At 40.7% G+C, this 15,712-nt stretch overlaps 1 protein-coding gene across 4 annotated transcripts in view; it reads left to right on the top strand.

Annotated features, from left to right (window-relative positions):
- Positions 1 to 15,712, top strand: part of ITGAE (integrin subunit alpha E) — a 51,724-nt gene that overhangs the window by 5,874 nt on the left and 30,138 nt on the right. For all 4 annotated transcript variants that reach the window (XM_037022849.2, XM_017671610.3, XM_073235000.1 and 1 more), the window contains one exon: positions 12,077 to 12,197. In XM_037022849.2, coding sequence (XP_036878744.2) covers positions 12,077 to 12,197 — 121 coding nt within the window. Of the gene's footprint in view, positions 1 to 12,076; positions 12,198 to 15,712 lie in introns of those variants that run through there.

Raw genomic sequence — 15,712 nt, forward strand, 5'->3', positions numbered from 1 at the left:
CACAGTCTTTGCCCTCCAGAGGCTCACTGAGGTGGGCAGGGAGTGGGGGACAGTCACAGACAATAAGTAAACTAGGAAATGAGCAAGGTGATTTCAGATTGTAACCAAAGTCTTATGGGTGGGGGTACAGAGTGCCCAGGAGGGGGTCGGGAGGTAAGGAAGGCCTCTTGGAGACAGCAAAATGTGAGGAGGAGACCAGCGATAGCTGCAGGGTGAGATCTGTACAGACATGCACTTGGGGGACTGGGGAGGGTTCTGATGCTTTTCTCAGATTCTCAAAGTCCCCTGGCCCCCTAGAGCTCATGGTCTGGTTACATTTTCTGCATTATACTTTGGGAGGATGGTGGGAGGACAGGAATAACAGCTCCAGGTAATTTGGAGTGCGGGTTTGTTCATGTAGTGTTCTTGTAGAACCCTCAGGGAAATTTTTTCTGGTGTACTTTTTTTTTCTGCTTCACCAGAATAGTTTTTGTTTTTCCAAATTTGGGGACATTGTAAATGGTATAACTGATCATTTTCATCCCTGTACTGGCTTCAGGAAGTTCATTCGTTTATGCCTTTACTCAAAAAATATGAAGTGCCTACTGTGTGCCAGTGCTGTGTTCAGAGCCAAAAGTGGGGTCTGTGATAGAAAGTGCTACGCTTGTTGGTACACAGGTTACAGGTTTGCTATTATATTAGCCTGCTTCTGGGTTTGTGTCCCTCCATTCCCCCCCCCCCTTTTTCTATGGCTTTCTTCCTGTCCTTTCCCCACCCCACCCCCACCTGCCCCATTGTTTAAAACAAGTTTTGTCTTATTGTATTGCGCATTTTTGCATGTCACCACGATTCACACCAGGCAAGGGAGAGGTGTAAAGGGGAAGGAATAAAGTGCAGATGCCTGCTTTGTGCCAGGCTCAGGGAGAGGGCCTGGGAACTCAGAGCGAAAGGGACAGACACTGCCCTCCCAGCCCTCACCCAGCATCTCCTCCTACAGCCTTCAGTGGGTTGGTTTTTAACAACATTTTAAACACATACAAAAGTAAAGAAAATAACCATTATAAACCCAATATACCCAACCCCCCAGGTTACACAGTTCCCAAGGTTTGGCTACAAGTGCTGCATTCATTTCAGTGTCTCTTTTTGTTTCCTTTAGCAAAGTATTGTAAAGCCTTGCTGCCCAGGAGGTGGTTTGGGGACCAGAACTTGAGTCTCAGCCCAACTCCCTGATTACTGAATCAGAATCTGCATTTTAACAAGGGACTTGGGTGATTCATTTGCAGGTTTCTTTTTTCTTTTTAACAACTGATAATCAATTTATTAAAAGGTTCATTTAAGCATATGCAGTGGTGACTTCAATCTGGACTCCTAGCTCGATACTGAAGGGAGTAACCAGCTTAACAGTCTCAGGACTGTACAAGTCTGCGAGTCCCCTCTGGGCTCTCATCTGAAAATGATCCCATGTCTTAGAGCCTTTAGCCCGAGGAGTTTTTCTTGGGGTTGATTCTGAGTCTTGGTAGGCATCTGAACTTCGGCTGTCCGCTTTGAGATTCCTTTCCTTTGCCCCTCATACCAAGTTGGCACATACCTTCTCCAAAGATTTTACTTACATTGCAGCTGGCGAGAGGAATTATAAGTCAGTGAATCGCCAAGGCTGGTTCCATGGTGTCTTTGCAGCCACAGCTGTGGCTTCTGGACCAACTTGTTCCTGGGATTCTCTGCAGCTGCCACTGCATCTTCCTCAAAGAGTCATTTGCACATTCATTTTTTTTTACTGGAAGATTGGCCATTAATAGATGACCACTTGGAGATGAGAATTTTTTTTTTGGTATCATTACTACAATTACATGAGGAACATTATGTTTACTAGACTCCCCCCATCACCAAGTTCGCCCCACATTCCCCATTGCAGTTATTGTCCATCAGTGTAGTAAGATGCTGTGGAATCACTACTTGTCTTCTCTGTGTTGCACAGCCCTCCCTGTGCACCCCCCCACATTATACATGCTAATCATAATGCCACCTTTCTTCCCCCCCCCCCCCCTTATCCCTCCCTTCCCATCCGTCCTCCCCAGTCCTTTTCCCTTTGGTAACTGTTAGTCCATTCTTGGGTTCTGTGAGTCTGCTGCTGCTGTTCTGTTCCTTCAGTTTTTCCTTTGTTCTTATACTCCACAGATGAGTGAAATCATTTGATACTTGTCTTTCTCTGCCTGGCTTATTTCACTGAGCATAATACCCTTTAGTTCCATCCATGTTGTTGCAAATGGTAGGATTTGTCTTCTCCTTATGGCTGAATAATATTCCATTGTGTATATGTACCACATCTTCTTTATCCATTCATCTACTGATGGACACTTAGGTTGCTTCCATTTCTTGGCTATTGTGAATAGTGCTGCGATAAACGTAGGGGTGCATTTGCCTTTTTCAAACTGGGCTGCTGCATTCTTAGGGTAAATTCCTAGGAGTGGAATTCCTGGGTCAAATGGTATTTCTATTTTTAGTTTTTTGAGGAACCTCCATACTGCTTTTCACAATGGTTGAACTAGTTTACATTCCCACCAGCAGTGTAGGAGGGTCCCCTTTCTCCATGTCCTCACCAGCATTTGTTATTGTTTGTCTTTTGGATGGTGGCCATCCTTACTGGTGTGAGGTGATATCTCATTGTGGTTTTAATTTGCATTTCTCTGATGACTAGTGATGTGGAGCATCTTTTCATGTGTCTGTTGGCCATCTGAATTTCTTCTCTGGAGAATTGTCTGTTCAGCTTTGTTGACCATTTTTAAATTGAATTATTTGCTTTTTGTTTGTTGAGGTGTGTGAGCTCTTTATATATTTTGGATGTCAACCCTTTATCGGATCTGTCATTTATGAATATATTCTCTGCACGTTAATTTTTAGGCATTATTTTAAGGCAATCCCAAACATCATGTCATTTCACTCCTACATATGGAACATTAGTCTGCATTTCTGAAGTATGTGGATATTTTCTTACACAACCATAGTGTTTTTATCACCTAACAAAATTAACAATAATTCTGTGGTATCATTGTTGGCCATAAAAATAAAGCTGTCAGTATTTTACCAGCACAGTGGGTTTATTGAGGAAAAGCAAAGAATTGCAACTCAGAACAAGTGAGCTAAGGCAAAAACCACGACCAAGTCCAGAGAACAAAGGAGAGGAGGCTCTTTTGTAGAAGAAGGGGGAGTGGCGAGTTGGGGACTGTTCTAAGCAAAAGCCCATGGGAGGAAACTGGGAGTCCCACATGTCATGGGATAATTATATATAATATTACGTAAAATTATATATAATATATAATTATACATAATATTACAATATTATTGGTTATAGTCTCTGTTTTGCTTCCATTCCTATGACTATTTTACAATTTGCAGTTTGTATCTCTTTATCCCCATCCCCTTCACCTATTTCACCCATCCCCCTACTTCATTCCCCCTGTTAACCAACAATCTTTTGTTGATAGTTATGGGTCTTTTTGTTTTGTTTTGTTTTTTAGATTACACATATAACTAAAATCATGGTGTTTGTCTTTCTCTGCCTGGCTTACTTCACTTAGCATGATACCCTCTAGGTCCTTCCATGTTGTTGCAAATAGCAAAATTTCCTTTTGTATGGCTGAATAATATTTCATTGTGTATATGTATGACATTTTTATCCATTCATCTATTGACAGACATTTTGGTTGCTTCCATATCTTTGCTATTGTAAAGAATACTGTAGTGAACATAGGTGTGCACATATCTTTTCAAATTAGTGATTTTGTTTTCTTTGAGTAAATTCCCAGAAGTGGAATTGCTGGGTCATATGGTATTTCTATTTTTATTTTTTTGAGGAACGTCCATACTGTTTTCCACAGTGGCTGCACCAATTTTCATCCCCACTAACAGTGTAGGAGGTTCCCTTTTCTCCATATCCTGACCAACACTTGTTATTTCTTATCTTTTGGATGGTAGCCATTCTGACTGGTATGAGGTGATAGCTTATTGTGGTTTTCTGATTTGTGTTTCCCTGATGATTAGAGATGTTGAGCATCTTTTCACATGCTTGTTGGCCATCTGTATGTGTCCTTTGGAAAAATACCTATTTAGGTCCTCTGCCCATTTTTTAAAATTGGATTATTATTATTATTGGTGTATAGTTATATGAGCTCTTTATATAATTTGGATATTAGCCCCTTAACAGATTATCATTTGCAAGTATATTCTCCCATGCAGTAGGCTGTCTTTTTGTTCTGTTGAGGGTTTTCTTTGCTGTGCAGAAAGAAGCTTTTAAGCTTAATGTAGTTTATTTTTGCTTTCATTTCCCTTGCCCAGGGAGACAAATCCAGAAAAAAAATTTTCATGTTAATGTTCATAAGATACTTGCCCATGTTTTCTTATAAGAGTTTTATGTTTTCATGTCTTACATTTGGGGCTTTAATCCATTTAGAGTTTACTTTTGTGTATGGCGTAAGACAGTGATCTAGTTTCATTCTCTTGGATGTCATTGTCCAGTTTTCCCAGCACCATTTATTGAAGAGACTGTCTTTTGTGTGTTGTTTTCAAGCCTTTGCTTTACCGTAGAGCTTGGTCAGGTGTCTTGTAAACCATCTTCATTCAGGATTTGTGTGTTTGCTTCCTCTTGGTGTGATTTGTCCTTCTGTCCCTTAACTTTCCCCAAACCTGGAAATTAGTGGTAATAGCTTCACTAAATTAAGGTTTAACTTTGTGGCGAGCATACACTGAACAATTATGGGGATTTTGCCCTACTTCCTCCATTTATCCCCCTTCCCATTTGTTTCATTTGCAGAAGTATTTTAAAGACTTGCTACTCAGAATGTGGCCTGAGGGTCAGCAACATGGGCAACACTTGCGAGCTTGTCAGCAATGCAAAGTCTCAGGCCCCTGTATCCTTCTTCGGGTGTCACACTAGGAGGCATATATGCCTGAGGCACTCGTGCAGAAGCTAAGATTGACTAGTGGGCTCAGGGGCTGTCAGTCTAATTTTAAAGTTCTTTATTAAACTTAATATCTATTTTTTTCAGCCATTGGTGATTGTGACCTGAATTAATTATTGTATCATGGGTTGCAAAATTGTATTTTTATGATTCTGTTGTGCCTCCCACATCAAATAGGACTCTTTGGTGACTATGAAATGTAGTTCATAAAAGAAAGGAAAGAACATTGTTTAATACTTTCCCTTTAATGGTCAATTTTCAGAGCAAGGGGATGGTACCCTCATTACTTGCAGTGGTGACACATGCAGTGTTTTGATTTCTTTTGTTTTTGTTTCTTTCTCTCTCTTTAATAACATTTTGAAATCATGGAATTTTTATATTCAGTGTGTTTCAAACACTTGCAATTTTAAAATGTAAATGCTTTTTTGAAGGAACTTACAGAAAAATAGACAAATTCAAATCAGCGAATTTTCAAATTAAATAAAATCCATGTCACTAAATCCATTCTAAGAAATGGAATATTACCAACATCACAGAAGTACCCTTGGGGATCCCTCCAGCCATTACCTTACCCCCAAGGGTAACCACTCTCTGACTTCTAATACCATAGATTAGTTTACCTGATTTAAACTTTGATTAAATGGAATTATACAGTATGTTCTGTTTTGTTCCTGGCATCTTTTGCTCAACATTGTGTTTATGAGCTCCATCTGCCTTATTGTAGAGTGTTTTCATTGCTGTAGGGTACTCCATTGGTAATTATACCATAATTTATTTATCCTTTCTATTGTTGATGGATATTTGGGTTGTTCTAGTTTGGTGTTATGAATAGTGAAGCTATGAAGATTCTTGTATATGTCTTTTCATGGACATAGGGACACATTTCTGTTGGATATATGCCTAAACAGAATTGCTAGCTTATTGAGTTATATATATGCTCAGCTTTAGTTGATATGGACAAATGATTTTCTAAAGGAGTTATACCAACTTACATGTCCACCAGAAGTATTTGAGTTTTAGTTATTCCACATCACTGTGCCAACACTTGGTATTGTCTTCTTTTTTTTTTTTTTTGGTATTATCTTCTTTATTTTAGCCATTCTGGTAGTTGTATAGTGATATTACATGGAAGTTTTAGTTTGCCTTTTCTGAAGTCTAAAGAGTGCCTTTTCATATGCTTACTAGACATTTGGATAATCTCTTTTGTGTAATACCTTTTTCTGTTAGCCTATATGCTTTTGTCCTTTTGAACTGTAGGATTTTTTTTAACACATTCTGATGTGAATCTTTTGTCATGTATTTGTGTCACAGATATCTCCGTGACTTGCCTCCTTACTCTCTCAGTGGTGTCTTTTGATAAACAGAGGTTCTTCAGTTTAATGAAGTTCAGTTTATCATTTCTTTCATATCAGTTTATTAGTCTATTATATTGGTCTATCATATCAATTTATCAATTTTTTTCCTTTATGGTTAGTGGTTTTTGTGTCCTGTTTAAAAAATACTTATCTACCACAAGGTCCATTGTTTTCTCTTAAAGGCTCTATTGTTTTATTTTTCACATTTAGATATCTAAATCCACATTTTAAATCTGCCATTAAGAACCGATTTTTTGTGTATGGTGTGAAATTAATTAAGATTAATTCTTTTTCAGTATTGATTTCTAAGTGACCCAGCACCATTTATATAAAACATCATACTTCCCTCACTATTCCAGACTGTCACTATTCCATTGTTTGTCATAAATCAGGTGATCATATGTTGCTTGGACTCTGTTCCATTGGTCTCTTTGTCTATCTTGTATATATCCTTGTATATTTATGTCCAGTAAAATTCTGTCTTGACTATGTCTTTATAATGGCTTGATAAATGATAATGTACATTATCAAGTCCTATAGGTTTTTTATTCTCCCTCAAGGGTGCCTTGATTATTTTTGCCCTGTGAACTTTCACATAAGTTTTTTTATTTTTTATTTTTTATTTTGGTATCATTAATCTACAATTACATGAAGGACATTATGTTTACTAGGCTCCCCCCTTCACCAAGTCCCCCCCACATACCCATTCACAGTCACTGTCCATCAGCATAGTAAGATGCTGTAAAATCACTACTTGTCTTCTCTGTGTTGCACAGCCCTCCCCATGCGCCCCCCCCACACTATACATGCTAATCGTAATGCCCCCTTTCTTTTTTCCCACCCTTATCCCTCCCTTCCCACCCATCCTCCCCAGTCCCTTTCCCTTTGGTAACTGTTACTCCGTTCTTGGGTTCTGCGCTTCTGCTGCTGTTTTGTTCCTTCAGTTTTCTTTTGTTCTTATACTCCACATATGAGTGAAATCATTTGGCACTTGTCTTTCTCTGCCTCACATAAGTTTTTAAGTTGGCTTGTTAGTACCCCCCTTCCCCCAGTAATGTGCTGGATTTTGAATTTGATTGGATTGAAGCTATAGATCAATATAGTGATAACTGATGATACTGAGTCCTCCAGTTCATGAACATGATCTATTCCTCCATTTATGTAGATCTTCTTTAACTTTTCCCACCTTTTATAGTTTTCAGTGTAGAGGTTTTGTATATCTTTAGGTTTACTTTAAAGTATTTAAAATTTTTGTCTAATGCTAATGGCAACTTAAAAATTTTTTTATTTTCTTTTTGATCATTGATAGTATATAAAAGTACAGTGGTTCTTTGCATATTGCCTCTATATTTAGTGGCCTTGCTAAAGACACTTACTGATTCTCAGTGTTTATCTGTGAATCTGTTAGATTTTACAAACTATCGAATCCACAGACATAGATTCAATCTGTAAATTATGACAGTTTTATTTTTTCCTTTTTAATCGTTATGCTCTGTATTTTTTTCTTTTCTTACTGCTCTAACACCAGCAATAAAATGTTGAATAGAAGTGATGAGAGTGGACATCCTGTCTCATTCCTGATTTTAGGGGGAAAACTTTCAATAACTCACCTGTAAGAATGAATGTTTGCTGAAGTTTTTTGTGGATCTTGATCAGATTGAAGAAATTCTCTTCTATTTCTAGTTTGCTATGAATTTTAATCACAAATCAGTATTGGATTTTATTAAATGTCTCTTTCTGCATCTATCATCATGATCATGTAATTTTCTCCTTTTATTTTCTATTAATGTGATGAGTAAATTGATCATTTTCAAATGTCATACCATTTGTATTTCTGAAATAAACTCTGCTTGGTTGTGATGTATTATGCTTTTTATATATTACTGGATTTGATTTGTTAATATTTTATCTGGGATTTTTGCATTTATGTTCAAGAGAGAAATCATCAGATTTCCTTTCGCATATTGCTCTTGTCAGATCTTAGTATCAGTGTTATGCTGGCCCCATAAAGTGACTGAAACGTGTTCTCTCATTTTCTGTTCTCTGCAACAGTTTGTATAAGATTGGTATTTCTTTAAATGCTTGGAAGAGTCTCTCAGTGAAGCCATCTGGGCCTGGAGTTCTTCCTAAGGTTTTAATAATGGATTCAATTTTTTGATTTAGGATTATTCAGATTTCACTTCTTTTGTCAGTTTTGACATGTTTTTATTTCAAGAAATGTGTTCATTTCACCTAAATTGTCAAGTTCACTGGCAATGAAAGTTGTATATACTCTCTCTTACTATTTCTTAAATGCCTTAGAATCAATTCTGATGTCCTCTTTCACTCATATTGGTGATCTAGGTCTTCTCTCTCTTTTTTTTCCTTGATCTGTGCTGCTAAGGACTTATCAGTTTCAGTAATCCTTTTAAAAACAGACTTTAGCTTTGCTGATTTTCTCTACTGCAGGTTTTCTGTTTCACTGATAAATGCTCATATCTTTATTCCTTCCTGTACTTTCTTTGTGTTTGATTTGCTGTTCTTTTACCTTCTTGTGATAGAAGCTTAGATAATTGGTTTTTAGCCTTCCTTCCTTTACAACGTATGCATTTAAGGCTGTACAAAAATTTTCTATAAGTACTGCCTTCACTGTTTTCCACAAGTGTTCATTTGTCATATCTTAATTCTCATTCCATTAAAAATATTTTAAAATTTCCATTGTGATTTCATTTTGGACTCTAGGTTGTTTAGAAGTGCACTGCTTAATTTCCAAGAAGCTCAGATTTTTTTGTTTTTAGTTACTGATTTCTAGTTTAACTCTGCTATAGTCAGAGAACATATTATGAATTATTTCAGTCCATTGAAATTTATTGAAGCTTGTTTATGCCCCAGGACATGGTCAATTTTGATAAATGTTTCATATGCATTTGAAAAAATGTTTATTTTACTATTGTAGTGTACAGTGTTCTGTCAGTCACTTAGATTGACCTTGTTAACTGTGTTGTTCAGATCTGTATCCTTACTGATTTTTTTTGTCAGCTTTTGCTAATATGAATATTTGTTAAGCATTAAAGTCTCCCACTCTGGTTGTGGATTTTTGTATTTTTCCTTTTAATTTAGTCACTTTTGCTTTATATATTTTGAAGTGATGTTATTCAATACAGACAGATTTTACATTGTTATATCTTTCTGGCAAATGAAGGACAACATATTTCATTGGGTCCATTTCTTCTCCATATATAAAAGATAACATAAGCTAGAAACCTATCTTTTGCCCAATTATTTTAATTTGTTCCTAAAATCTCTTCTGCTAGGTGAAAAGCCATTAATTTCCATCAATTTCAATGCAAAAATTATGATGCATTCCATCCAACTCAATATCCAAACAATTTCTACTAGTGGAAAAATGTATTAATTAGCCAACAAAACAAATTTATATTTAAAAAACAATGATTTAGGTATAAAAATATAATTTACATATACAACTTATGTAATGAAGGTTTATTGTCCTTGTTAAAGCTGGAAATGAAGTCTCTTAATGGTGGGTGGTGGAGGACTGGTGGGAAGGAATCATAACTGAGGAGATACATTTTTCTTTCTGCACCATTTCTTCACCATGTCTTCAGTCTTTTGGGCATTTGTGGCTATCTGGCACTCAAACTACCTTTAAAGATAAAGTTATAGCCCAGAAAAATACCTTGAGGGCAAAATAAATACTAAACCTGAAAGCAATGCAAAACATATGGAAACAGCCTGTGCATTCAACAGACTGCAGGGTCATAGAAGATGCCACCCTTCAGCCCTCGCCATTGGCATTCATGTGCAAAACAAAGCCTTTGGGGTTTCCGAACATGGTAGGCAATGCAAATGTGTTTAGCCTTCCTATGATATTGTTGGGCTAGAAACTGTTGTAGTAAGTAAATTGGTGAGTGTGTTTTTGCTTGAAAGTGTGATGTCAGAATGTCATTCCTTGTAGCATGTTTATTTGGTGTATTTAGGGATGAAAAAGTTATTATGCCATCAGAAAAGCGGAATGTTCACCAAAAAAGCACTCTAGTTTTCAAGAAACATTGTGGCAAAAAGTTGTTAATTGAACAGTAATAGAACAGATAAGTCTGTACACTGAACTTCACCTTGCCTTTTTTCTGTAATACATTAGAATTTTTAGCCATGGATTCGCATGGTCAGACCATGCTTTTAAAAATTCTGGCTGCTGGTTTGGAGAGGATGTATCAAGAGGGAACAGTCTTGGAAGAGAAAGGTCAGAAGACTAATGAAGTCAGTGGAGCAGAACTGAGTCCCGACAGTTCTGCTCCCACCAGCACAAATGCATTTGAAAATTGTGAGAATGATAAAGGTGGTATTTCAGATCTATGGGATAAGAAGAACTATTGAAGAATAATGTTGAGACTATTTCATTTGTGGGGAGAAGAAGTAAAGCTGGATCCCTATTTTACTCCATATATAAAAATAAAGTCCAGATGGCTCAAATATTTAAGTATAAGAAGTGAAACAAGCAAAAAATTATAGAGGAACACATGAGCAAATTGAAAAAAAATCTCTGAATGGGGAAGCATGACACAAAACTCAAGAGTTATAAGGGAAAAATAGCTACATGAAAAAAAATGTAGGTGTGGGAGAAAATATACCAATCAAACAGCTGAAGTGAGAAACAGTAACATACTGATAATTTGTTTTGGATTCAAAAGTTCTTATAAATTAATAAGAAAGCAAATACATCATAAAATGAACATATATGCAGTAAACATTTATAATAAGGGGCTTGACTTCACTCATTATTTGAAAATAAGTTTTGGAGCAAAATGATGAGATATCTTTTAAAACAAGGATGAAAAGTCTGCACACAGCTCAAGGAATGCTGTGAGGAAACTGGCCTTCCACCATTCTGTCATCGGAGTATGATCTGGCAGCCTCTGGGGGGCAATCTGCCAAAATTAATTTTCCCCAAAAAATGTGTAATGAAAAATGTCAAACGTACAGAAAAGCTGAAAAAATTATTCGGTGGACAACCACATACCATACTCAGATTTGACAATCATCATTTTGTTATATTTGCATTATTACACATTTTTATTTTTAAATATATGTATATATATATATATGCATCCCCACATATTGATCTCCCTCTCTATATATCCATCCATGCATCCATCCTATGTTTCATTTCATTTCAAAGTAAATGGCAGACATTGGTACACTTCATCCCTAAACATTTCAGCACACATATCAACCAGAGTTCAATATTTGCTTATGGTTACCCTACAGTTAATTTATCCCATCCCCAGTTGATGTACATTTATGGTTTTTCCAGTTTGGGACGATCACAAATAAAGCTGCTATAAACATTCATGTGAAGGTATTTTGGAGGACATATGTTTTCTCTTGGGTCCCTTGATTTGGGAAACATAGACCCTCTCCCTGGGGCACATTGTCTATTTTAGCTTTGGTACAAGACATGGTGATGAGTGTTTGCTACACGACAGGTGCAGAAGGTCTACATCGGGAGGTGTGAGAAGGTGGGAAGGTAGGAAGTGCTTCTAGGGAGAAAAGCATAGAAGGCTTCCTGGAGGAGGGGGCCTTGGTGCTGACACAGTTTGGTTTAGTAGGAGGATGAAGGGCTCTGGGTCAGACATACCTGGGTTCTTGGCCTATACCCATGGGAAAAAGATCCTCGGGAATCTTGCTTTGCTCATTTTCAGAATGGGGACTGGACAGCATAATGGCAGGAAAAAGGCCAGCCTCGACCCCAACAGGTACTTCTTTTGCTAGATGTTCCTCTTCTCACAGGCCTGGCTCCCCTGGCCACCTTCAACGTGGACGTGGCCTGGACCTGGGTGACCCCTGAGGATGGTGCGCCCTACGTGCTCAGCTCCCTTCTGCACCATGACCCCAGCACCAACCAGACCTGGTGAGTGGGGCCTGGCAGACTCAGGCGTGAGGGTTGAGGGGGCATCCAGGGAACAGAGAAGGCCCCCAGGAAGGCCTTGGCACCCTACCACCCAGTCTGGGGACAGCCTCCCTTCACTGTGTCCAGGGGAGAGGCTGTGAGCCCTGGCTGGTCCACCCAGACCCTGCCGCTCTCTCACCCTGACCTCTCCCTTCACTGATAGGGGTCAGAGGACAGCCTTAAAATTGTTTAAAAACAAAGTTTATTAAGGCTCTTTTGTCTCTTACAAAAGTAACACATGCTCAGAATAGAGATTTTTTGACAGTGACAAAAAAGAACAAAGAAAAATGGAAAATAAGAGGCAGGAGGAGGGGCTGTGGTTCAGAGGTGGGCTGGAGTCTGGTAGCCACGAGTCAGTGGCAGCTTCACTGTGCATTGGGGTAGCAAGAAGCTCCATCCCAAGCCTCGGTTTCTCCTCTCTATGGTGGGGGTGGAGATTTACTTACCTCACAGGCTTGTTGCAAAGGCTATATGAGTTAATGCACATAAACGGTACAGCCCACTTTCTGGCCAAATTAAAACTCAGTAAACATTACCTTACGTTTTTCAAATTCCACTTGTCCCATTAGATAAGCCAAAAAATTTAAGTCTGATTACAATTTGCTGGTAAGGATGTGATGAAACAGGAACTTGTGGGAAGGTAAGTCAGTGTAACCACCTTGGAGAACAATGTTGCCATTCCTGGTTAAGTGAAAGGTGCACAGGGCCTTTGACTCAGCCATTCCACTCCCAGATACCAACCTTAGAGATACTCTCAGGCACACGTGGAGGTATTTATTGTAGCACTGCTTGAAAGCCTGAAAGCCTGGAACCGTTCATCATTAGGAAAATGGTGAAATAAGCTGTGACTCATATGATGCAATACCAACACGGAGGAAAGTGGATGAAGTAGGTGCAGTGGTTATTAACTGGAATCTACCTAGAGACATGTTATCAGGTGAAAGAGGCAAGTTGTAGAATGACATACGCAATGGTCAGTCACTCAGGAAATATCTATATGCAGCACCTGCAATGGGTCTAGGCCTTGGGGATGCAGCAGTGAGCAGATAGAAATCCTTATGCTAAGGGGAGACAGACGCTAAGCAAGCAGGTAAAATGGGTATCATATGGGATGGTGGTGATGTGCTTATGTAGAAGCATGTCTTAGGTTTTTTTTTCCTGTTGCCACCCAATGACTCTTAGAGCCTGGATCCCATCCAGGTTCATGGTTGCAGGTTTTTGTGTCTCCTTAGTGTCTTTGAATCTAGAGCAATCTTCCCTTTCCCTTGTGCTCTTGATGGTCCTAGGGCTTTCTCAGGTCCTGCCCCAGGCTGTTTCCCTCCTGCCCTCACCCCCGCTGCTTTACTTCTGGACCATGGTCAAGGGTTTCCTGCATACCCAGTGCACTTGAGCCACAAGCCCAGCATCCAGACAGGCTTTGGGGCAGAGCCAGTTGAGGTGCCCAGGGTTCCTGGCTGAGCAGAGCTCCATGTCTCCCTCAGCTGAGCAGAGCAGTAGCTCGGTTTGGTGGAGGGTGGGTGCACAGTGATGGCTCCTGAGACAGCCTCATAGCTCTGGGTCTTGGACCACCACCCCACCAGCCAAGTAGGCTTGGACCCCTTGCTGGACTGTGGTTCACTGTAAGTGAAGAGGCCGGTGACCATTAGATTTAAGTGTTGAGGGCAGGGCCAATCCATTCATTCATTCAGCAAGAATTTATGGAGCATCTACTCAGTGCCAGGCAGTCTTGGGGTAAGATAGTGAAGGAGATGCAGTCCCTGCCTGCACGGAGCTCGCAGGCTCATGGAGGAAACAGACAAGCCAGTTGATGACAAGAGGAGCGATGACTGCCAGTGGGGTGTCCAGGGGACTTTGGGGACGTAGAGGCCGTGGTAGCCTTCTGCCAGAGGATATGCATCCACGCTAGGGCCTGGGGGAGGAGTAGGAGTGAGAAGACACGGGAGGGGAAGTCCTGGCCAAGAACAGTGTGGTCAGAAACCTGGCTGGGGCGAAGTCAAGGAACTGAGAAACGTTGGGTAGCTGGAGCTGAGCATAGCAGGAAATGGGACCGGGAGGCAGGCAGTGCTTTTCACCCAGGCCCTGAAGGTTTGGGGTGCCAGAAAGGTTTGAAGCAGGGAGGGGTGGTGAGAAGGGTGACGGGAAGGTTTTGGCTGCAGGAAGATGAATGGTGTTGACATATGTCACACAGAAAAATGTATACATCGTTAAGTGTACAGCTCCATGAATATGCACGAAGTGAAACACCTACGTAGGTGGCATCCAGGTGGAGAAGCAGAGCATTACCAGCCTCGCGTAAGCTCCATAGCCCAGGGGCTCCCTTCCAGGCACAGCCCCTGTCAGGAGTTAACCACTGCTCCCACCTCATCTCCGTGGATGAGTCCTGCCGGTTCCTGAAATGACTATAAATGAGGCACACAGTATGTGCTCTATTATGTCAGGCTCCTCTCCCTCATGTACAGTCTGTGAATTTCGTCCCTCATGTTGCCTGAGACAGTGATGCCCATTCATGTTGCTGGAGTTGTCCACTGTGTGATCAGTGCTGATGACAGCTGTTCGGGTGGTTTTCCAGGCCATTAAAATAGCCCTGCGTGCACTTTCTTCCCGCAGGTGGGTGCCCTTCCTTCCGTCAGGCACATGCTGGCAGTGGAATTGCTGCATCACAGCTTATGCATGGGGTCAGCATTCAGTTTTCCAACTTTGCCATGCTTGAGTGTTCTGATTGCTCCACATGCCGGTACAGGTTAGGTTTCAGTCTGAGTTGTCTGTGACAGCTCCTGCCCTGTCCACTCCCACCAATACCCCAGCAGGGCCGTCCCCAGCTCCAGGCCTGACAGACTTTAATTCCCCTCCCTCAGAAGCCATGCTGAAAGGACATGGTGGGTGAGGGGAGTTTGAAGTCCCCAGAGCAGAAGCTCTGAGCCTGCCGAAACGTGGGAGAAGAGCCCAGCTGGGCTCATGAAAACCTCCCTTAGCACCTGCTGCAGCAGAGGGGGGCTCATGGGAGGATGTGGTGGGAGGTACTTCTGGGTTCCTGCCACAAATGATGGAACCTGAGACCACGGGCCTGCTGCACGGAGCAGGAAACGCACTGCTGGCTGCCCAGGGCAACAGAGAAACAGGCTGAGCTCCTGAGCGAGGGTGACATGCTGCTCTCATTCTCTCATGCTGTTTCTCCCCAAATATAACAGCCAGGGCTGGCAGCATCACGGCCTTGGCTGCTGCAGGAGGAATGGAGTGGAACATAAAGATGGCCTCCCCTGGGAGGTGTGGGACTAGACTCTGAGAGCAGAGACAGTTAGAGCTGGCCAAAGGCAGGAGATAGGCCGCACCCACCCCAGGTATAATAGTCTCTGGGGCTGTCAGCTTAAGGTGTGTTCAGTTATGTTTAGTTTGTCAGCCTCTCAGTCAACAGACCTGGAGCCCAAGAGACCACCTACCATGAAGGAAAGGAATGGGCAGTAGAGACAACTCACACT

This window comes from Manis javanica, chromosome 4 (genome assembly GCF_040802235.1).
Source record: "Manis javanica isolate MJ-LG chromosome 4, MJ_LKY, whole genome shotgun sequence".
In the NCBI taxonomy this organism is placed as follows: domain Eukaryota; kingdom Metazoa; phylum Chordata; class Mammalia; order Pholidota; family Manidae; genus Manis; species Manis javanica.